The sequence below is a fragment of the Trichosurus vulpecula genome, chromosome 1 (genome assembly GCF_011100635.1).
Source record: "Trichosurus vulpecula isolate mTriVul1 chromosome 1, mTriVul1.pri, whole genome shotgun sequence".
Classification (NCBI taxonomy): Eukaryota; Metazoa; Chordata; class Mammalia; order Diprotodontia; family Phalangeridae; genus Trichosurus; species Trichosurus vulpecula.
In genome coordinates this window covers 241,171,867-241,193,832 of record NC_050573.1, presented here as the reverse complement: position 1 = coordinate 241,193,832, position 21,966 = coordinate 241,171,867, and the positions used below count along the sequence as shown (strand labels likewise).

At 41.6% G+C, this 21,966-nt stretch overlaps 1 protein-coding gene across 1 annotated transcript in view; it reads right to left on the bottom strand.

The window, feature by feature from the left end:
• GREB1L (GREB1 like retinoic acid receptor coactivator) overlaps window positions 1-21,966 on the bottom strand; it is a 128,666-nt gene that overhangs the window by 8,066 nt on the left and 98,634 nt on the right. Inside the window, exons 18-28 of the mRNA XM_036764687.1 lie at window positions 21,317-21,432; window positions 20,146-20,390; window positions 18,358-18,902; window positions 16,191-16,293; window positions 11,472-11,627; window positions 10,477-10,616; window positions 7,861-8,022; window positions 7,563-7,767; window positions 4,924-5,089; window positions 1,850-2,077; window positions 650-791 (exon numbers count right to left, since the gene is read on the bottom strand). Of these exons, the coding sequence (XP_036620582.1) occupies window positions 650-791; window positions 1,850-2,077; window positions 4,924-5,089; window positions 7,563-7,767; window positions 7,861-8,022; window positions 10,477-10,616; window positions 11,472-11,627; window positions 16,191-16,293; window positions 18,358-18,902; window positions 20,146-20,390; window positions 21,317-21,432 (2,208 nt within the window). The remainder of the gene's footprint in view (window positions 1-649; window positions 792-1,849; window positions 2,078-4,923; window positions 5,090-7,562; window positions 7,768-7,860; window positions 8,023-10,476; window positions 10,617-11,471; window positions 11,628-16,190; window positions 16,294-18,357; window positions 18,903-20,145; window positions 20,391-21,316; window positions 21,433-21,966) is intronic.

Below are 21,966 nucleotides of genomic sequence, written 5' to 3'. Positions count from 1 at the left end.
TTTAAAGATTACCAATAATGGTCATCAGTCATATCCCCAAATTCTTTTGATACCCAAGGACGTAGTACATAGAGATCCAGTGATTTAAGATTACTGAATGGAGAAGAAGTGCTCCCTGACCATTTTCGCATTTACCTTTGTTTTCAATTGTTAAAACTATTTTTGCTCTACACCTTGCTCTGTCTGAAGACTGTTCTCCTTTTCAGTAAAGAACACAGAAATAAAATGGTAGTTGGATATCTCTGCCTTCTCTCTCCTTCATATTTTATCATATTCCTATCTAGGAAGGACAAGCATATAATGCCACATTTAAATCTTCAACCAAAGTCAGTCCAGCTTCATCATGGCAGTTTTCTGAAGCTCAAGGGGCCTGGACTAGGAACTAAGAAGAAAGAAGTGTCAGAAGGAAGGACCTTTTGGTAGAAAATATTTTGCATCTCAGTAAAAATCTGCCACAGGCTGATACTAGTCTGTGTACTGGAAACTGGGAATACCTCTCAATGTCTCCTTCATAATAGTAGTGAGATTTTCTCTTTTGTTGTTTCAGTTGTCAGAAAACACAACCATTTGATATAAAAGATATTAACAGGGAAGCTGCTGTCTTTCCTCCCAAGAAAAGAATTCTCTTTTCCCGACCTGAAAAACTTACACTGATTTTTGGTTTGATGTTAAAGTCCTTTTGTCCTCCAACCTGGATGTGTTTTTTCATGAGACTGAAGTTGTTAAATCGGCAAATAAGCAGGCCACTGCTGTTGGTTCTCAAGTTAAAGTCAACATCTTCACAGAAGTACCTAAAAGTTAATTATAGCAATATAGATCTGGGCTTTAGTAACTTAATTCTGTCTCCATAATCTCATTGAAGATTATTACAGAAAGAGAAAGGGACAAAAAGTATTAGAGGACAGTCTAGAATGAGATGCCTTCCCTATGACCCAGATAAATCCAAACATGACCTGTGATGGTATCTATGGATTGCTAACTGCACCAGGTATCTGCTGGGTCTAAAGAAATTTCTGCAGTCAGTGGAATGAAGAGATCTATCTGGCATGCTGTTGTTCAATTGTGTCTGATTCTTTGTGACCCCATTTGGGGTTTTCTTGGCAAAGATACTGGAGTGGTTTGCCATTTCCTTTTGCAGCTCATTTTACAGATGAGGAAATTGAGGCAAACAGGGTTAAGTGACTTGCCCAGGGTCACACAGTTAGTTATTGTCTGAGGCTGGATTTGAACTTAGGAAGATGAGTTTTCCTGACTATAGACCTGGCACGCTATCCATTGTGCCACCTACCTGTCCTACCCACCATGCTAATAGAAACTAATCAGGCAGCTCTTGATTTCTCTCCCTACTATACTCCCAATTCCTACCAATATCTGATTTTATAAATCAGGATACCCACAATCTGGCAACCCCTTCCCCCCAACTCATTTTATGACAGAACCTTTTATGTCTAGGTCACATATCTAGTTGGAGCTTATCTTTGAATAAGCTCTTCTAATTCCCCTGTATGGGGAGAAGGAGAGAGATGGGGAGGATGAGAAAAAGAGAACAGAAGGGAGGAGAGAGGGAGAGAGAGAGAGGAAGAGAGACAGAAACAGAGATAGGGACAGAGAGCACACACCAGAGTGAGAGACGAGGCTTACATGAAATAAGAATAAACACACTTCTTTGGGTGTCACTGGTGCTAAACAACCTGGTTTAGAGAGGTGTCATTCACTCAACAGTGTAGACAAGTTTAAATCATGTCTTTTATCTGTGATCCACAAAGATACACTTACAGGCTAACAAGTCAACAATATGGTGAATATCACAGACCCAGGTGAGGAAGTGAGTCAGCTTGGTGCTCCTTACCTGTTGAGATCATATTGCACATTCTGCGTCAAGTCTACATTGAGCAGTACGAAGTCATGTACATGGCACCGAGAGAAGGGAGACTTGAGGTTTCTAGAACTCAGCTTGCTGTTCCACTTCTGTATCCCCAGGATGGCATAATGCACAATCTTTGGGGTGGCTTCAAGATGCTGCAGAACAGTCTTTAAGGACACATTCTTACTGGTAATTCCTGAATCCATAGGCTGGCTATTAGATTTAAAATGAGGCAAGTGTAAGAAGTGGCCCATGAGGTAGGTCATCCAAGAACGAGTAAACTGATTGCTTCCAGAAGCAGTACAGGCAGATGTTGCCCAACATTGTAAACTGGTTTTCTCCCCCAAAACAACTTGAGGTGAAAAGAACATTCTGGGAACTGTTATTTACACAGCAAAAAATTATTAAAGGAAGTAGAGTCAAAATTCAAACTAGGATGCTTTCCTTCCTAATCTGGCCCTTTTGAAATCCCTGGTTGCCTTCAACCTTCTATATGCATGTAGTCTTCCTCAACCCCTCCAGCTCCTAGTGGCCTCCCTCCTTCCCAAAACTCTTATACTCCCTTTGTATGTAGTCTGCAGATACTTATACTCTCTAAATGCATGCCCAGAATGAAATAGGCTGAATATATTTATGCCAAGGAGAAAAAGCTGGCCTCTAAGTTAAGAAAAAGCTGGGTTCAAGCCTTGCCTCCTACCTATAATGGCTGTGGGACCTGTACCCTTCTAATGAGTGTCCTGAGTAACTCTCTAAGATTCGAAGTTGCAATGGAGAGGCAAGTATGGTAGAATTTCCTCACCCTTTACCAATGAAACCACATGCCCATTTCTATCTATCTATCTATCTGTCTGTCTATCTGTCCTTCTATCTATCCATCTGTGTCTATCTATCCCATCTGTCCGTCTGTCCATCCGTCCATCCATCCATCCATCCATCTGTCTCTCTGTCTATCTACCTACAGATATGGATATGCACGTATTATGTTGGTTGGTTGGTTGTCGTCCTTCTTGAAGAGGATCAAAATGACATCACTATGTTGGAGTCAAGGTATAGTGTGTCTGACTGTGGCTGATCAGACAAGCTCAGAAGGCTCTACTACAGGTCAGGCACAATTGGTATATGTAAGTATATATGTACATATACACACATCCCCTCCCACCCCTGCCCCCTGCTGCCTTGTCAGAAGGTAAGCTTCTTGGGGGCAGAAACTATTTCACTTCTTTGTATTGCCCAGGCTTACCACAGTACTTGGCACATTAATCAACCAATAATCACTAAACATTTATTAAGCATCTGCTGTATGCCAGGTATTGTGCTAAGCACTGGTGAGACCAAAAAAGAGGCAAAAAATAGTGCCTCCCCACAAGGAGATTAGTAGGCATTTAATAAATTCTTGTTGGTTAGTTGATAAAATCACTGTAAGAGGTCTGGTTTGAGTTGCACTGAGTGAACCTGCTGGAAGGGAGGAAAAGGCAGGGGAAGGCTAACAGGAAGCAAAGAACACCCAGAGGTAGCCCATAGGAGAAATGGCAAGAGGTGCTGACAATCTGCACCCATCCTTCCAACTTCCTAATTTAAGATCTAGCTGGAGATGACAACTCACAGGTGAAAAGAAGGGGAAAGGAGGGGAAAAGGGACAGAGTTTTCCTTCAGAGGAGCAGGGCAATGGGAAAACACCTTGGGTTTCACAGCCTCCTCATCTGTAAAATGGACAGGTTGCACTATATACAGCAGGGATTCTTAAACTTTTTTTCTGTCATGGCTCACCCCCCCCCTCCACCCCCACCCCTGCCCTGGCCCCCTGTTCTTGCAGGCTGGGGAAACCTATAGATGGATCCCTTCTCAAAATAATGTTTTTAAATGCATAAAATAAAATACATAGGATTACAAAGGAGACCAATTTTATTAACATACCACTGTTAATATATTTAAAAAGCCCAAATGAGTTCATCGACCCTGGATTCAGAACCTAGATGAGCTCAAAGGTGCCTTCCAATTCCATGACTTACAGTAAAGAACCACCCAAAGACAAAATGGAAAAGGGGAAGGTAATTGATGGGACACATTCCCCTGCCCTGCTCACCTGAGGGGGCAACTATTACAACCTTGATTTTGAATTTATGGAGGTTGTGAAAAGCATACAAAACAAACACCGTCAAGATTTTGCTCCTGTTCTATTTTCCTTTATGTTCCAGAAGTAGCTAGGTGAATCAATTAGCCTTAATGAGGAGCCTATGTGGGCAGCGTGGCATGGCACAATCCCCAAAAGTCTTAGTGCAGTTTTAAGCTTTAATAGCTGATTTGTATGCATTCATTCTGTATATATATACTCATGCAGATACAACCCGTCCCAAAGCCCATTGCTATGGGACTTTCTTCTTACTGGTGGAGAAAAAGGCCCTGCCCTACATGAGGGGTACACTGGAATTGGGATGATGTGAGAACTCTAGTTACTCCCCTTTTGGGGACTCTCCAAGTAGGAGTCCCCCTTTGGGACTCTCCAAGTGAGAGTCTTCTTTAAGCGACCCAGTTTTGAGAGAGAAGATGGAAGAGGCCAACCCGACTTCAGGCTGCTGAAGGAAAAGACTCTGGGAAGAAATGAGACGAATAGATAGTCTCCAACGTGTCCCTATTCCCAGTTTGCTACACTAGAGATTTTGGACAGTTTTCCTCTTGGGTGAGATCGAGGATGCTTTTTTGATTGAGCAGAGTTATCTCGCTCCCCAAGGGAAAGCTCCTTCATTCTGTATTGTCTAGTATATATTCTCCTATACAGACCTTCTCTGATTTCTGTTTTGTAAGAATTTGGATAAATGAGTTTCTTTGCTATTTGCTATATGTGTTCACTGTGGAATCGGTATTAAGTTGGGATGAGGATTACATATGGTCTTCTCTCCCTCAGAATATGCCCTTCTCTCCTCATTCTCTGTATTTCTAGGGATTATTTCACTCTGCACCCAACCCAATGCCTGGCACACAGCAGGAGCTTCATAAATGCTTGTTGGTTCCTCAATTTTCCTGTCTCACTGAGATCGCCATGCCTGTAACCAGTACCGTACCTGGTCTGTTCCTGGGCACCGTGAATGTTCCACAGGACGCAGGAGTCATCCATGATCACTATGAAAGGCCAGACGCATTGGCGTTTGACTCCCAGTTCCTCCAGGCGGTTTCTCTCCAGTTCAAGGTTGTGGTAGGAGAGCTCTTTAATGAGGAACCTTGCAGCACCTGAAAAGTACCACCAATACCCTTACACTGAGCAGTTCTGGTCTGAATCCCCACCACAGGATAAAACCCCCAAGGCCCAAACCTACCCCACTCTTTTTGATTTGGAAACTTAGGAGTCAAGCAAGGCTTTTGGGGGGACTCTCCCTTAACAGAAGCCATCCCTAGTAGGACTATTTTTACCCCATGCCAATAACTCAAGATGGCTGTGAACAAGGCTTTCAATGATCCCAGGAGCAACTCCAAGTGTTGACAAGATGACTGGATTCAGTACGTTCATTAATACTTCCCCAGCTTAGGTTTCATTCATTCATGCACTCATTCATTCGTGCATTCACATGCTCATTCATTTATCAAACACTGTTAAGCATCTACAATGTGCAACAAGACTTGAGGAAAGGGGGTTTTCTCTGAAAAGGGGCCAGGGCACTGGAACCCTGGTAATGTCAAGAGAGACTTGAGTGTGAATACCACCATAGATACCAACTGTGTGACCAAGGTCAACTCACTTAGTCCCTTCAACCTCAGTTTCCTCATCTGTAAAACAGGGAATAATAATGCCTGTAGTACCTAATTCGGTGGGTTTTGGGGAGGATTAAATGGGATAATGAATGTGCTTTATTAAACCTTAAAGTGCCACATGATTACCAGCTGCTGTCAGCATTCCTCTAGAGAACTCTCTCCCTTAACTTGAAGGCCAGAAGTCAAGTCCACCCTTTGAAGTGGGCCTCCCTAGATTATATTTTGTATTTCTTTTAACCTTGGGAGTTTTCAGGTTTATTCTTCTTTTTACTATCATTTAACTAACTGGATGTAACACATTCTCTTTCATTTGCATCTCATGGCATAAAAGAGACGGCCTTGAATAAAAAGCAGAACTTAGTGCTAGAAGGGTCCCCCTAGGCTACCCTACTCATTTTCAGAGAGAAGGCAGAATACATGAGAAATAAATGAAAGGGAAAAAGAGAGAGAATAGGAAGGAATATGGAAGAAAATAATTCAAAGAGGTCAGGGAAACTGTTTAGACTTTTAAAATAAAAACCCATCACTAAAGGATACACCAGACACCAAAGGAGCAGCAGAAAGACAAAAAAAAAAAGGCAGCGTGTGTGTGTAAAATTTGCTATTTATTTCTAGCTGAAGGATAGACAAACCACTGACAAAAATTTGAAGGAGGGCTAAATGCAAGTAAAAAGTAATTTAATTTTGTTAGTTTTATAATGAGCTAATTATTCTCTGAGAGAGAAAAATGTAAAAGGTTCAAGTCATAAAATTTAAAATCAAGAACAGGGAATATAAAATATTCCTTAAGAAAATGGCTAATCTTTGAAAATGTGAGTTTAAGGGAGGTCAAGGGGGAAAGGAGAAAGGAAGAGAGAAGAGGGAAGAAAAAGGGATAGATTAGACAGGAGGGAAGAAAAAAAATGATTATCAGAGCATAGAAAGCAATAGAGAGAAATAGGCAGACGGTGAGAGCTGTGCTTTGAAATATTTCAGGTAAACTACTCTGGTGGCCTTGTGATAGGTTCATTTGGGCAAAGAGCCGAGTGAATTACCAGCTGTCATCACTTCCCCTTGAAAGGTCAATGTGCTGATTAATCACTACTGAGCAGGTTATCTTTAAACCCTGGAAAGCTTCATTCTGAACTGGAAAGCTATGGTGCAGTGACCAGGGCAACAGCTGCTCCGGATGGCAGATTCAGTTAGAGGTTTCCAGACATCACCACTATTCCCTCTTTGGGCTTTACTGCCCAAACTGTCTTCAGTAGGAAGTCGGTCCTTTGTTCCTAATTTACTTGGGAGGAGGATTAAAGATTGTTCCAAACACTTTTATTGGTCAATCAGATGGATGTTATCAGCATCAGTGATATTGTGCATTCTGAAGTTGGTCCTACTCTGGTGTCCATAAAACTATAGGTGATGCAGGCAAGACTGGGCTTCCTGGAACCTCTTTAGATAGTAATGGGCTCCATGGATGTTTCCTAGCTCGAAACTTGTACCCTCAGGGCCTAAAACGCAATAGGAGTGATCCCTGGAATATGTGGGGGGGGGGAGGGGAGAGGGAGGTGAGAGGGGAAGGGAAGGTTCATCTAACTGCTAAACTACTGTACTATGAGATCATTCCACGACATTTCCTAAGTGCATATAAGGGAATATCCTAAAATACTTTTCAGTCTGGTTTTTGTATATATAGTGATGATTTCTTCCTCAGAAGAAGACTGGTCCTTGGAACTAAAAACATTTTAAGGGAATATGGTACTAAATAGAGAGGGTCAGGGAAAAAGTTAAACTAAAACATTCCCCCATTTCCTACTAACAGCAAAGATGTGACAAAGACCAGTGAAACTTTTTCTTTGGAGGAACCCAGTACTCCTTAGTCCTAAACAGCTGCTAGTTCTTGGGTTTCAGGCCATGAGGATGAATCAAAGGAGCTGGATTTCTCACTTAGGGTTCCACAAGATGCATAACTGCTTACCAACACCAGCATTGTTGAATGTACCGGGAAGCACCAGCATGATGTGGTTGGGCCAGTATTTGCGATACAGAGGCATCTCATACTCTTTGATCACTAGGAGGTGAAGGTGGCTGATGCCTTCCATTGCATGGTAAAGGTTTAGCAGGCCTTGTTCATGTCGTCCACTGGAAGGAGTGAAGATTGGGCTCTTGACTACATTCAAATTCTGTGGAGAGAAAAAAAACAGACTAGGCTTAAGCAGTTCTAGAAGCCTACCCCCACCCCCCACTTCGTGCAGCTGGACATGATGTTCACCCACCTTGTCAGACACCAGAGGCAGACGCATGCTCTCCAGGTGTTTGCCTTGCTTGCTGAAGACAAAATGGCTTTCTTTGGATTTGGGGATGATGAAGTGGAGCTGAACCTCTTCTCCCAACATGGAGGAAGAGAACGTGAATGCGTGAAGGGTGGAGTCGGACATCTGCATTGGCAAGGCAAGGGGAAAAGAAAAATAAAGCTATGGTTTGCGGAAAGGTTGGTCACTTCCCTCTCTTTGTTTTCTAATAAAGTAACAGGGTCAGGACTAAGAATTTGAAATCCTCCAAAGCCCAAAGCTCAACACAAAGAACCACCAATGTACAAGTGTTTCCTTTCTTGGGAGCTGTTGTTCATTTCTGACGCATCTCCTCCACAGCATTAACAGAACAGTGGCTGCTTAACATGAATTTTGTATCCATTTCCTTTGAACCATAACTACTTTGATGCAAAATATAAAATCACCTGTGAAGTATCTTGTTCTATTCTAAATGGTCAACAAGCTGCAGGGAGGAAAATGCTTTTGTTTTCTATGGGTCATAACATTATAGAGTCGAAAGGGGCCTTAGAGATCATTTAGTCCAACCACTGACGTGAAAAATGTAGAAACTGAGATGCGGAGAGGTTGGTGCGTGCCTGGCGTAACAGAAGTAACAGCTGTTGGTATTTGAACCAGGGGCTTAGGACTCTTCTTTTTCCACCAAACTATACTGCCCAGGAAGACAGCTAGACAGTGCGGTGGATAGAGAGCTGGAATCAGGAAGATCTGAGTTCAAATTTGGCCTCAGATACTAGCTGTGTGACCCTAGGCAAGTCACTTAACCTGGTTTGCCTCAGTTTCCTCATCTGTAAAATGACCCGGAGAAGGAAATGGCAAACCACTCCAGTATCTTTGCCAAGAAAACCTCAAATGTAAAATTGGATGTGACTGAACAACAAAAAGCTGTGGATTCAGTCAGGAACAAATGACACATCCCAAGACAAATAGAAGTCTGGTAACTTTTAAAGATTTTCTAGAGAAGGGTATATTCCACGTTCTTTCAATAACTGAGTCCAGTGACTGACTGTAGCTGATGTCTTCACATGCCTTACAAAATCCCAATGAAGCTGCCAAGATTTGACTCCATTCAAGGATAATTTGTCAGTTTTATCTGTAAGATTCTAGGAGGTGGTTTTATTTATTTAGGAATAACTATTATATTCCAGAAAAGAATCACAAGTATAACTGTCTAAATACTATATGTGTGACAATTCAACTATGACCCATATCACACAGAAAAAATGTCAAAATTTTCAGCTTTTTTCTTCTTTTTTTTAAAAGCACATTTTAATACAAATGGACATTCCGTGTGCAGGTCAAGTCTTTTAGCCACATAATACAGCTAGGAGTCACAGTTGTATAGAGTGTTAGACTTGAAGTCAGGAAGCGGTGAGTTTGAATCACTGTGTGGATGCTTACTAGCCATGTGACCCTGGGCAAGTCACTTAATTTCCATCTGCCTCAGTTTCCCCATCTATAAAATGGGGATGATGATAATAGCACCTACCTCCCAGAGTGGTTGTGAGGAGTAAACAAGTTAACATATACAAAGTCTTTTGTAGATCTTAAAGTGATACACACAGACACACACACACACACACACACACATGCCAGCTATTATTATTAATGCCAAGTAAAATGAAAACAAAAATTCTACCAATGCATTTATAGCTTTACTACCAATAGATTTACAGTTTTAGCTAAGACTGAATGAAGGACTGTGGGGAAGCAATGGTTAACCTGAACCAGGTTATCCACCTTCTGTTTATTTTCTTCTTGGGGTGGTAGACCTAGTCTTCATAGCAAGAGATCTTTAAGGGAGGAAAGTTCTTTTGACCCATTAACAGCAGAGTAGTTTTTCCCCAGGTACAGTGGGGAGAGAAGCGCTTTACTCCCCAAGATGTGGGCAGCTTCCCCTATCTTCATCTTTGCTGCTCAAATATGCCATGAGAAGGTAGGTGCTATGAAGGTAAGTGAGCTCATGACTCCCTGTCTATTTGATTCTGGCTGCATACAGCAGCAATTCTATTTTCCAAGCTCCGTCATCAACTGCATTCCACACGGGGGTAAGAACATTGCTGGCTCAGGGCAACTCAGCAGCCAAACAGAAAACAGAACTTGAAGCCAGCGACATTATTTTGGTCAACGAAGGATAAAGTTTAAAACAAATGCAACTTTCCTAGTTATCTATACTCCTACAACCCAATTATCTAAGGGTAGTCTTTCTAGTCTAAAGTCAAGGTGTGTCACATATGAAGTGCTTTTAGCACTTCTAGATAGAATGTAGAACTAATATTCTGTTCTCTTCTCTGCCCCTGACTAATAAAAAACAACCAAACCCCAACTTTTCCAAATTGTTGCATCACACATTTGGGCCACCAGTCAACAGGTCTTTTAGATTATCAGGCCTAAGTCTCCACTAAGAGTATGCTGGAAAAACCTTGCGGAAAGTCTCTGCCATAAACAGGAACACACTTTCCATCTCTTCATTCCTCAATTTACATCCTCCTTGAGAATCCCTCTCCCAGCCCAGCTTACACACCAGTGTCTTTAGGTAGTGCAGGGATGGGTAAGCCTCACCTGGGACGCAGGGCTGATGTCCATGTACTGGTGGCACTGTTCACAGTGATGGAAGGTGTTGTAAGCGGCATACTTGGTCAGCATCATGGAGACAGTTTCTCGTTTCCTAGACTCCTCACATTTGGCATCCTTTTTGGCTTCTGTGCACAAAGGAGGGGGAAAAACCCACCCTACAATTCATTCACAAGGCCTGAATACACGCAGGGAGAAAAACTCACTCCCGAGTCCTAACTAGCTGAGAAAGGGTTCTCTCCCACAATTAGGCACTTGAGCTATAGTTCTGAAAATCAAAGCTTATGATTTATGCATGAGTGAAAAAGAGATAAGGAAGGAAGGGAGGAAGGGAGCAAGGAAGGAAAGAAGGAAGGAAGGAAGGAAGGAAGGAAGGGAGGGAGGGAGGAAGGAAAGAAAGAAGGAAGGAAGGAAGGTAGGAAGGGAAGGAGGAAGGAAAGAAAGAAGTAAGGAAGGAAGGAAGGGAGGGAGGAAGGAAGGAAGGAAGGGAGGGAGGAAGGAAAGAAAGAAGGAAGGAAGGAAGGTAGGAAGGGAAGGAGGAAGGAAAGAAAGAAGTAAGGAAGGAAGGAAGGAAGGAAGGAAGGAAGGGAGGGAGGGAGGAAGGGAGGGAGGAAAGAAGGGAGAGAGGAAGGATGGAATAAAGGAAGGAAGGAATAAAGAAAAGAAGGAAGGTAGGAAGGGAGAGAGGAAGGAAGGAAGCAAGGAAAGAAGGAAGGGAGGAAAGAAGAAAGGAAAGAAGGAAAGAAAGGAGGGAGGAAGGAAGGAAAATGAGCTAATAAAAGGAGTAAGAGCTAATGTAATAGAGTGCACACACACACACACACACACACACACACACACACACACACACACCCCCACACACACACACATACACAGTCCCAGAGGCTGCTCTTAGGGATCAGCCTGTTCCAGGACATTAACTCCCCAGACTCTCTGGAACCCTGACATTTAGCACTGGAAAGTACGACTCAATTTGCACTAACCTTGCTTGATTCCAGTCAACTTTTCGGTGAACACTGGACTCATCAGATTGTACTTGGGATCATGCACACTGACATCAAAAGGCATTTTGCCAAAGTTCTCAACGTCGGGCCAGGGATCCCTCTCCGACAGAGTGATCTCACTGTCCTCACTGTGACCTAAAGCAGAGATCAGACAGAGGTGTCAGACTTTGTGCAAGCCAGGAAGGAAGGAAAATCATAAAAAACAAAGATTGAAGAGGTCAGAGAGAGACATTTCAGAAAAATGCAGGATCTTCTGTCACAGGGTGGGAGAAATCAGAGTAAGGGTGTCAGATCTGTACACTGGAAAATGCAGCCCCATTATGCAGCTTCTGGGCTTTTGCTATTCACTCCCCTGATTTAGAAACCCAGAAATCTATGGAACCAATTCCTCAGCCTAGAATTGCCCAGACCAATCAGCATACAGTTGCTGTAGGCATAACACTGCTTGGCAGTCAGCTTCTAACTGTGCAGGACTGCCTCAACTTTCCCAATACCCCAGCCTTCTAACACCAAACAGTATCTCACCACTGAGACATTCTGAGCCTTCAGTTTAACCGGATTAGAACTGCACATGTGTAGAATTTTTCAAATTTAGTGTCTTTTCAATTTTAAAATTCATGTGGGTCCTCAAATGCATATGTGCTAGTTCCCAAAACATTTTCTTCAGTTCAGAATGGAATGCTATAGTCAAATAAAATTTGCAGGCATGGAAAAGTAACTTATATTGACTTTCAATGACAAAGGAAAAGAGCAAAAATTTTCTGAAAAAGCGTAATTACAGGAATTACCCTTTTATCCCATATTGTAACATTGTGTATTCATCTGTGAACACTGCTGCAGGAATATTTCAGCGTGTCTTTTCAAAAGTCAATCACGTCTATCCTAATCCGGGGGGGAAGTAATAAAGTGAACTGGCCAAACAGAACCATTGACTAAAAAGATCTAAATTTCTCTCATTTGGCTTGGTTCATAGTTCAATTTTATTAAAGTCATTATTGTAGATTAAAGTCCCAAATGGTTATGACATGATACAGAAATCATCACTAATATCCTATTTAGTCTGGTGTCACACTGTGCTAAGGAGGTGGTCTTGGATTCTCAAAGGTTATTTCTGGGGGACAAAAGTTTAGCCAGGTCCAGCCATCAAATGATATAGGCCAGTAGTGGGGTGTATGATTTGTTTAAGTACTAGCCTAGCTAGGTGGTGCAGAGGACAGAGTGCTGGGCCTGGAGTCAGAAAGACTCATCTCCATGAGTTCAAATCTGGCCTCAGACACTTACTAGCTGTGTGAGTCTGGGAAAGTCACTTAACCTTGTTTGCCTCAATTTCCTCATCTGTAAAATGAGCTGGAGAAGGAAACGGCAAACCACTCCAGTATCTTTGACAAGAAAACCCCAAAAGGAGTCATGAAGAGTAAAAGACGACTGAAAAACGATTAAACACACACACACAAAACACACTAGCTGAGCACAAAGAGGCTAATCATTGGAAGGCTGTCCATGAGGTCATGAATTTTTTTTTTTTTGCTACAGCAACTCAAAATCCACAAACAAGAATACAGAGTGAAGGAGAAAGGAACTATGCATTTTTAATATAGTATTTACTATGAACCAGTCATTACACTAAATGCTTTACAAACATATCTCAAGTGATCCTCACAAGCACCTTGGGAGGTACTGTTCTTATCTCCATTTTACAGCTGAAGAAACTGAGGCAGGCAGCGGTTAAGTGACTTGCTCAGGGTCACACAGCTAATACATGTCTGAGGCTGGATTCAAACTCAGGTCTTTCTGACCCAGTGCACTCTCTATCCACCTAGCTGCCTTTGTGATCTACACAAGTAGAGGGAATACTCAGTGGCAAAATCATGGATTCCACAGTGCCTTGTTCACAGTAGGTGTTTAATAAATGTTGAATAGAATGGCACGGAATCTTCTGAAATAAGGAAATATGATGGCTAAAGTTTCTTCAAGGGCACTGGGGATGTTTTATAAGTAATGAGATGATTGGGATTAAAAGCATCTTGGTCCTTTACTCTGGAAATAAATTTAATTCTAGTTTAAACCCAGGGAAGAGGCTTGGAGTATTAGCCTGTGTCTGGAGTAGTCCTTAGAGGTCTGGTCCAGCCCCATTTAGGAGCATGCCAGGGATCTCACATAGTTTGTAGAGTAATCCAGAGGTTTCAGCCCACTTTATGGGATACCTGGGCATCTGTCTCATCTTGGAACTGAGGGGAGCGGGTGGTGGGTGTGTGTGTGTGTGTGTGTGTGTGTGTGTGTGTGTGTGTGTGTGTGTGTGTGTGTGTAAGCACGAATGTAAATTGGGGAGGGGGAAAATATACTGCTTGTGAATGTATATGTGTCTTTTTTCTTCAGCCTCCTCTCCCTTCTTTGCCCCAACAATGAAAAATAAGAAAAAAAAAACATTTCTTGAGGGTATATTATCTTTTACACATATGAGAAAAAGAAAAATACTGCAAAGGTAATGTTTCATTAATGTCACAGAACAATCAAGAAGTAACCTACCTAATATAGGGTAGCTAATTCAGTCCTGCTTTGTAGTGAACACTCTAGATTAATTTTAAAAAGTCAGCTTAGACCTTAAAGATCTATGAGGGGTGGGTGACCTGTGGCCTTGAGGCCACATGTAGCCTTCTGGGTCCTCAAGTATGGCCCTCTGACTAAATCCAAACTTGACAAAACAAATCCCCTTAATAAAAGGATTTATTCTGTAAAACTTGAACTATATTGGAGCAGAATTCACAGATCTTCCCTGTTGTAGCTGTATCCCACTAGGGCTGGATTCAGTGGGGTGCTGGTAAATGTTTGACAAATGACTTTCTGTAACATTAAAATTTTTTTTAAAAAGTGTGCATAACACTTTAAAGTTTAATCTGTATTATCAAAAATTTTTCCATCACTTTCCTAAGTCTAGACAATAAATCAAACCCCAATTGAAGCATTTGCCAATTTCCGAGGCACAAATGCTCACAGGGAAAATTTTTAACAATCAGCTCTCCTAAGCCCATATGAGTTGCCTCCAGCATGCCCCTGGCTAGAAGCATCTGATCTGTTTCTGGGTGTAGGGAGGTCAAGATATCATTTCTCCCTGGCACCCATCTCATTGTTAGACTTGGGACTAGGTGAGAAAGATGTTTAAACTTTGGAGAGTGAAAAGAGAGAAACAAAACTGGAAATGACATATGGAGAGTTCAAGTCCTAGTCATGGAACTTCTTTTTCCTTCTCACCCAAAGGAGGAAGCCTCGGCTTACCTACTTTATAGGGCTGAAAGCAAAGCACTCTATAAACCTTAAAGCTCGATGTAAACTAGAGTTACCACTGTTACTGATAATGATACTCCTCTGCGTGATTACTGCCCTCACTGAGCACTGTTTCCTATATCTTACTGGAAATAAGGAAATGATTTTAAATTCCAATTTCCACAGTCATGTAATTGTCTTTTTAATGGAAATAGGGAGAAAGCCCACCAGAGACAGGGGCTGACTGAAGAGAAGACTACATCTACCTGGGCAACACAGTATGAGAACATGGCGACCGATATCCCCCAGCCTCGATTCTACCACCTGGATGATATAGCCTAAAGGCCCTTTCCATCTTCCCTGCAGGCAGACCCTTCTATGTGGGTCATCTCCCCCACATTTAGAATATGAACTTCTTTCAGAAGCAGGGCCCAGCTCACTTTTCTCTCTATCTTTGGTGCTTAGCACAGTACCTGGCACACAGCTGAGTGCTGAACCAATGCTTTTCCTTCCTTCACTCAACAAATAGTTACTAGGCTCCTATTCATTCGCTCAGCATGATGCCTTTTGGAGATACAAAAGAAGCCTTCAAAAGGCTTTTACAAATGAAATTCCAGAAGATGTCAGAAACATGGGACAATTTAATTTTCTTTGTAATCCATACCCTCCCTTCACCTTTCCCTCCTATATTTTTTTTTAAATTAAGATTTTTTCCTTTTAGTTTACAACATTCAGTTCTGCATGATTTTGAGTTCCAGATTTTCTTCCCTGCTCCCCCTCTCCCCAAGACGGCATGGAATCTGATACACCTTCTACATATAACTTCGCATTAACTTATTTACACAATAGTAAGGTTGTAAAGAAGAATTATAACCAATGGAATGAATCATAAGAAAGAAGAAACAAAACAAAAAAAAAACGAAAGAAAAAAAAAGGAGAGCAAACAGTTTGCTTCAATCTACATTCAGACTCCATAGTTGTTTCTCTGGATGTAGATAGCTCTTCCTATCATGAATCCTTTGGAGTGGTCTTTGGACCTTGTATTGCTGAGAAGAGCGAAGTCTATCAAGGTTAGTCATCACAGAATCAATATATCTGTGGTTGTGTATAATGTTCTAGTTCTGCTCCGCTCACTCAGCATTATATCATGTAGGTCTTTCCAGGTTATTATGAAATCATATCTTCCCCATTTCTTATAGCATGGTAGTATTCCATTACATTCATATACCACAACTTGTTCAGCCATTCCCCAATTGATGGGCATCCCCTTGATTTCCAATTCTTTGCTATTACAAAAAGAGCCGCTATAAATAGTTTTGCACATACAGGTCCCTTTCCCACTTGTGTGATCTCTTTGGGATACAGCCCTAGAAGTAGTACTCCCTCCTACATTTTACCTCCCAAAAAGGCCTTTGAGAATTCTCATACCACACTTACTGATATTAATCTCCTCCTCATCATACACATCAACCTCCAGTAACCTGATGAGCATGCGGAAGAGAATTCTGAGGAACTGCAGATAGGAGCCAGTCTTTCCCACCTGATGGAAACATTTTGAGGCAAGAAAAGGAAAACAGAATGGGAAGAGCAAAAAAAATTAAACATTTCATTAATAATAAACAAACATTACATTAGTAAAAAATCCATCAGTTACTTCTAACTCAGAAAGGGGTACAGTAGTGTTTTCTAAACACATAAAAAACCTACCTTTATTAAAAAGAATAAAATCATATAAAAAGAAATACAAAATTCAGTAAAAATATTTTGATAATCATTTTTATCATTTCCTATTGGTAAAGTTGATTGTATATTAGAATTATAAAATTTAGAGTTGGAAGACACATCGGAGATCATCTACTATATTAAGTAGTGAGGTGGTTTTGCGGAAGATCTGAGTTCAAATCTGGCCTCAACAATATATTAATAGCTGTGTCATGTGATGCTAGGTGAGTCACTTAACCTCTATTTGTCTCAATTTTTTCATTTTACAGATGATGATAACAGCATCATCTACTCCCCGTGTCATTATGAGGATAAAACGAAATGATATTCATAAAGCACCGTGTAAACCTTAAAGTTCTCTATAAATGCCAGCTATTATTGACATTACCGCTATTAACAATAATAAGCGGAAACATGAATTGTTTTTATAGTATCCCCAACGACAGGTTTTTAAGCTTCTTCTTAAATACCTAGAGAGACAAGGAATTCCTTACCTACCAAAGTAGGCTGTTCTTTCTATGACCATGTCTAAGTATCAGGAAGTCTATCCCTTCACTGAGCTGAAATCTGCCTCCACATAACTTTTACCCGCAAGGGCCTGGAAGAACAAGTTTTGTCCCTACTTCCTTTTAAAAAAATTAATGACTTATTCTCAGTTTTATATTAAACATAAATACATCCAATTGGAGTTGCTTTACAACAATAGTTGTAAATTTATACAAATAAAGTTTATATAAATAATTATTTATATAAATGATTTCTGTGCATAATACATTATAACTTTGCAATTATTCTCTCTATGTCTCCATCAAGATTCTTGGTCTATTCTCATTCATTTTTTCTCTTTTGTTTTTTATTTGCTGTATTCATTGTTTAAAGAGGCACAAGGTAGCTCTGTGGATAGAGCACTGGGCCTGGAGTCAGGAATACCCAAGATCAAATCTAGCCTCAGACACTCACTAGTTGTGTGACCCTGAGCAAGTCACTTAACCTGTTTGCCTCAGTTTCCTCATCTGTGAAATGAGGATGGTAATAGCACCTACCTCTCATTTTATCCTTGATGTGAGAATAAAATGAGGTAACATATGTAAAGGGCTTTGCAAACATTAAAACGCTTATCATTAGCTATTTTAACATAGGTGTTCTGTTCTTCTGGTGCTCTGGATTATTTCTTGTGCTCCTCTTTGACTAGGAACTGCCGTGTGCACATTTGTTTGTTTGCAAGAAGTTATTCCTAATGTGCATTGGCTCTGGTGCAGGGCATGCACTATTTCTGCCTCCATCCCCTCTTTATCACCAACAATGACACTTCCCACCTCCACAAAATAGTGCGTGGGGAGCAGGGCTGCGTATGGAGACTACTGGAGGTGCATGTGGTTACTGCCCCAGCAGTATTGTTTTCTAGGACCTGTTCTTACCCAGGGAGGCAGGAAACCTTCCTGCTGCTGTCTTCACTTATAGGCTCCTTTTTTACATTACATGTATATATATGCACCCATATATTTACATTTTAACATTCCTCATATTGGTCAATTTTAATTGAATTATAATTTTCGATAATATTAATGTATCACAATTTATTTACTTTCCCTATTGGAAACTCCCTATCGGGCATACATAGCTTGGGGGCAGGGTTTGCAATAAGAAATAACACTGCTATAAAAATCTTTGAACAGATGGTTCTGTTTGGTTTCTTTTATAATGCTCTTGGCTTATTTCCAACCCTAGAATTACTGGGTGACCCTTATTCTTTAGGTTGTCCCTTATGTAACTCTTAGATGTTCCTGTCCTACAATTCCCAGCTCTGAGGAATCTGTGCCCCCTTCTCCCAGCTCACTTCAGCTAGGATCTATACGGTAGGCTCTGGATAGAGGGCGCTTACCTGCGGGGGCCCTGTGAGCAGCAACCTGCGGGGATGGAAGCTCCGGGAACCAGTGGCATCCCCCTGGTTGCTGTAGTCAGCATGATGCTGCCGGGCAGCTGTCCACTGGCGGTAGTAGAGGGACTGCTCCTCACTGGTCATATCCTTGTGCAGAAAGGGCCTCAAAGAGCTCACCCATGACACGTCCGCATGGGGAAGGAGGGAAGAAGAGGAAGGCAACTGCCCACTCTTCTGAGAGCCCAGGAGGCAGTAGGCGGCTTTGGACAGTATCACAATGCGTGGAAGGGACACATGCAAACCCCTGCAGCCTTTGGCGGGTTGCCCTGGCCACTGGAAAGTTTGGGACGTGGAGGAGGAAGATGAAGGCTTGGAGGTGGTGCTGCTTGCCATCTGATGGCCCAGGGAATCACACTCTTGCTTCAAGGGTTCCCCCGAAGGGGGTTCTGGAGAAACCCCTTCATCAAGCCTTGAGTTGTTGGCTGCATTTTGGAAGCTTTGCTTCTGGGCTGCACAAGAGGAGCTCACTCCATTCTCTGCTATGGAACCTAAAAGAGGAGAATAGAAATCACCCAATACCCACCCACCAAGGATACTCAGTAAAGGAGGGATGCCCAACGTTGTACAGCGTGGGGAAGACCACACCCCAGAAGTCAATGTCAGCTGACAGCTATGCCAGTGAGAAGGATTCTGTTTCAAGTCCATCTTCAAAATCCCTGTGTCTATGATGGCCTACACGGAGCCTGCATGTGTAATACCATCAAGCTAGAGGATTTTTCTGGCAAAGGAAGACTGGTAAAGAATACTATTGGCTTTTCAATTCCTGGATGAGGGTGAACAATGTGCTACTACAACCAAACAGAGTAGTGGTTTCCAAACTTTCTGAGTCCCCAAGGAGGAGCAGAAGACCTCAGAGATCATTAATTTACTAATTTCCAACAGATAATACAAAAAAACACCAACTGCTATAAAAGATGTTTTTGATGAGGAATGTAACTGTAAGTAGACCATTAATCTGGATCAGATTCTGTTAACATTAAGTACAAACAGCTGTACTAGAGACCAGCCTGCAGATCACCTGGGGGATCCTTGCAAACGACCAGTAATGGGCTTCACTACCTCAAAAAGAATCCTGGGACTCAGTTGCTCTCCCCAAAACATTTGGTCAGCCAGTCCTTGTGCAGAGAGGTCTGAGGGGGCAGTTAGGAGAGGGAAATCCATTAGCAGCCACATCACCCTCACTAGAGAACAGAATTAGGGCAAGGATTAAGAGAGCCAAGCAAAAGGCTATCCATTCAAATAACCCATGCCAAGCTGGCCTACTTAGAATCACCATTTTGGTAGAATATTGGGTGAAGGAAGGAAAAAATAATATTAACACCACAGGTGGGTTAATATTTGTTACTGGAGTAGCTAACCAAGTGAGCACAGGCTCAAAGCCTCTGGGACGGGAAGGAATTTAGCTAAGGGCCAATGACACTGTACCCTACCATAACATCCAACATAATTTTTTCAATATTTCTTGATACTCTTAAGGATTAGGGGAAATTGTGAAAATGGATAAGAATTCCTTTGGCCGGCTGACAGCTTTTTCATGAAATGCTTTTTGTCATTTTACTAACTATCCTTTTCCAGTAACCCTGTGACAGACGTCACTGAAGGCTACTGTAAAAGCAAGATCTATCCCTACCTGCTCTGCAGTCCCAGTTAAATAAATAGCCCTCCTTATGCCTCTCTTCCTGGAGAATCCCTCCTAAGGAAAGAGCCAAAAAGATGAACCAGACCACTGACCTGAAGTTCCAGTGACTGCACTGCTATTGCTCTGGGGTCTCTCCAGGTCAATCAACAGCTCATCGGAGTCGTTTTCGCTGATGCTGGTTCTCTCGTGCTCCTTCTCACTAAGATCCAGGGCAACGATGGGCCCTCGGATGACTTCCTTGGAAACATAGCAACATGCCAGGCCCACCTCCTGCTCTAAAGCAGTTCGAGTTAAATAGCTTGAGTCAATTAACCGGAGGTCACAGTACTTCAAGGACCTGTAAAAAAAAAAAAAACAACAAAAAGATTTGTGCTTCTCTTCTGAACTTTGCATTTTGAATGGCAACTGCTGTGTGTGCACATTTGTTTGTATGCAAGAGGTATTCCTAATGTCCATTGGCTCTGGTGAGGGGCATGCATTATTTCTGCCTCCATCCCGTCTTTATCACCAATGATGACACTTCCCACCTTCACAAAATAGTGTATGGAGAACAGGGCTGCTTATGGAAACTACTGGAGGTGCATGTGGTTACTGCCCCAGCAGTATGGTTTTCTAGGATCTGTTCTTACCCAGGGAGGCAGGGACCCTTCTTCTGCTGTCTTTGCTAAGAGGCTCCTTCCCCTGAAGCTGATGAGTGAGTGGGGCATGTGGTGGGGAGGTTCTCTCTCTCTATGATATTTAAACATTTTACCAAATAATCCACGAATGGCTAGTTGACTAATTTTCTAAACACCTTCTATAATCCTCTCACTGTAAGGCTTTGCTCACAAAAGTAACAAGATCTTTATCCAAGAACGGATGTTTCCAAAGCAAAATATTTTGTGTTACATATTTGGATCAACAGAAATAGAACTAACAGGTCAACAGGATACATTATTTCAGCCGCTCATAGAAAGGGGTACTTTTTCACCAATAATAGGCAGCACCCGCTTGTGGCAGTTGCCCTCCCCATCTGGTTGCCTCTTTGAACCCTGTGGATTTCTCTAAAAGTAGGGTATCTTCTTTTTTCAAGGTAGTACTCTCTGGACCAGCCAGATGACAGAAAAGCAGACAGTGTTTCTTACACCCCTACAGAACTGTGCTCTAAGTACTCACATAGAATGAAACAGCAGCCATAACTATGGTTATGCACCCTTCTTGGTCTTAATCTTTCACTCTAAACAAAGACTGGGGGAGGGTGAGAAGTGATTGTTTAAATAGTACCTGGGAAAAGATTCTCCAAGAGGGTCTTTTCCAGTTAATATTACAATACAAGGTAGACCTTCTAAATCCTGATAGGTCCGAGGGATCCACTCTTCTTGTTCATTTCCTCTCCAACTCTGCAGAAAGAATTCCATTTAATAAAATTAAACTTCTCCTATTTCAGGGTCCATCTTCACTTAGATCTGTGGAACTAAATTCTAGAAGAGGCTACAACCTCAAAGGAATCCCAATTTAGTAGATGAACAGGAGAGATCAAGAGTTCTTAACCTACAGTTTATGAACTTTTTAAAATTAAATATTTTGATAACTGTATTCTACTATAACTGGTTTTCTTTATAATCTTATATATTTTATGCATTTAAAAACATCATTCTGAGGAGTTCATTCATAAACTTAAGAACTCCTGGAATACAGGGATGCATTATCCCCGAAAGGAGTGCAAACTCAATCAGTCTAAGGCAGAATGTGACTTGTAGTTTTCATTCCAATTTCTAACACTATTAATAGGAAAGAGAATAGTTGTCGTGAGCATCAGATGAAATCATGTGTTTGAAGCACTTTGCAAATTTTGAAGAATGAAACAAATACCATCTATTATTATTTTACAGTGATATAAAACACGATGAAATGTATAATATTATACATTTTTT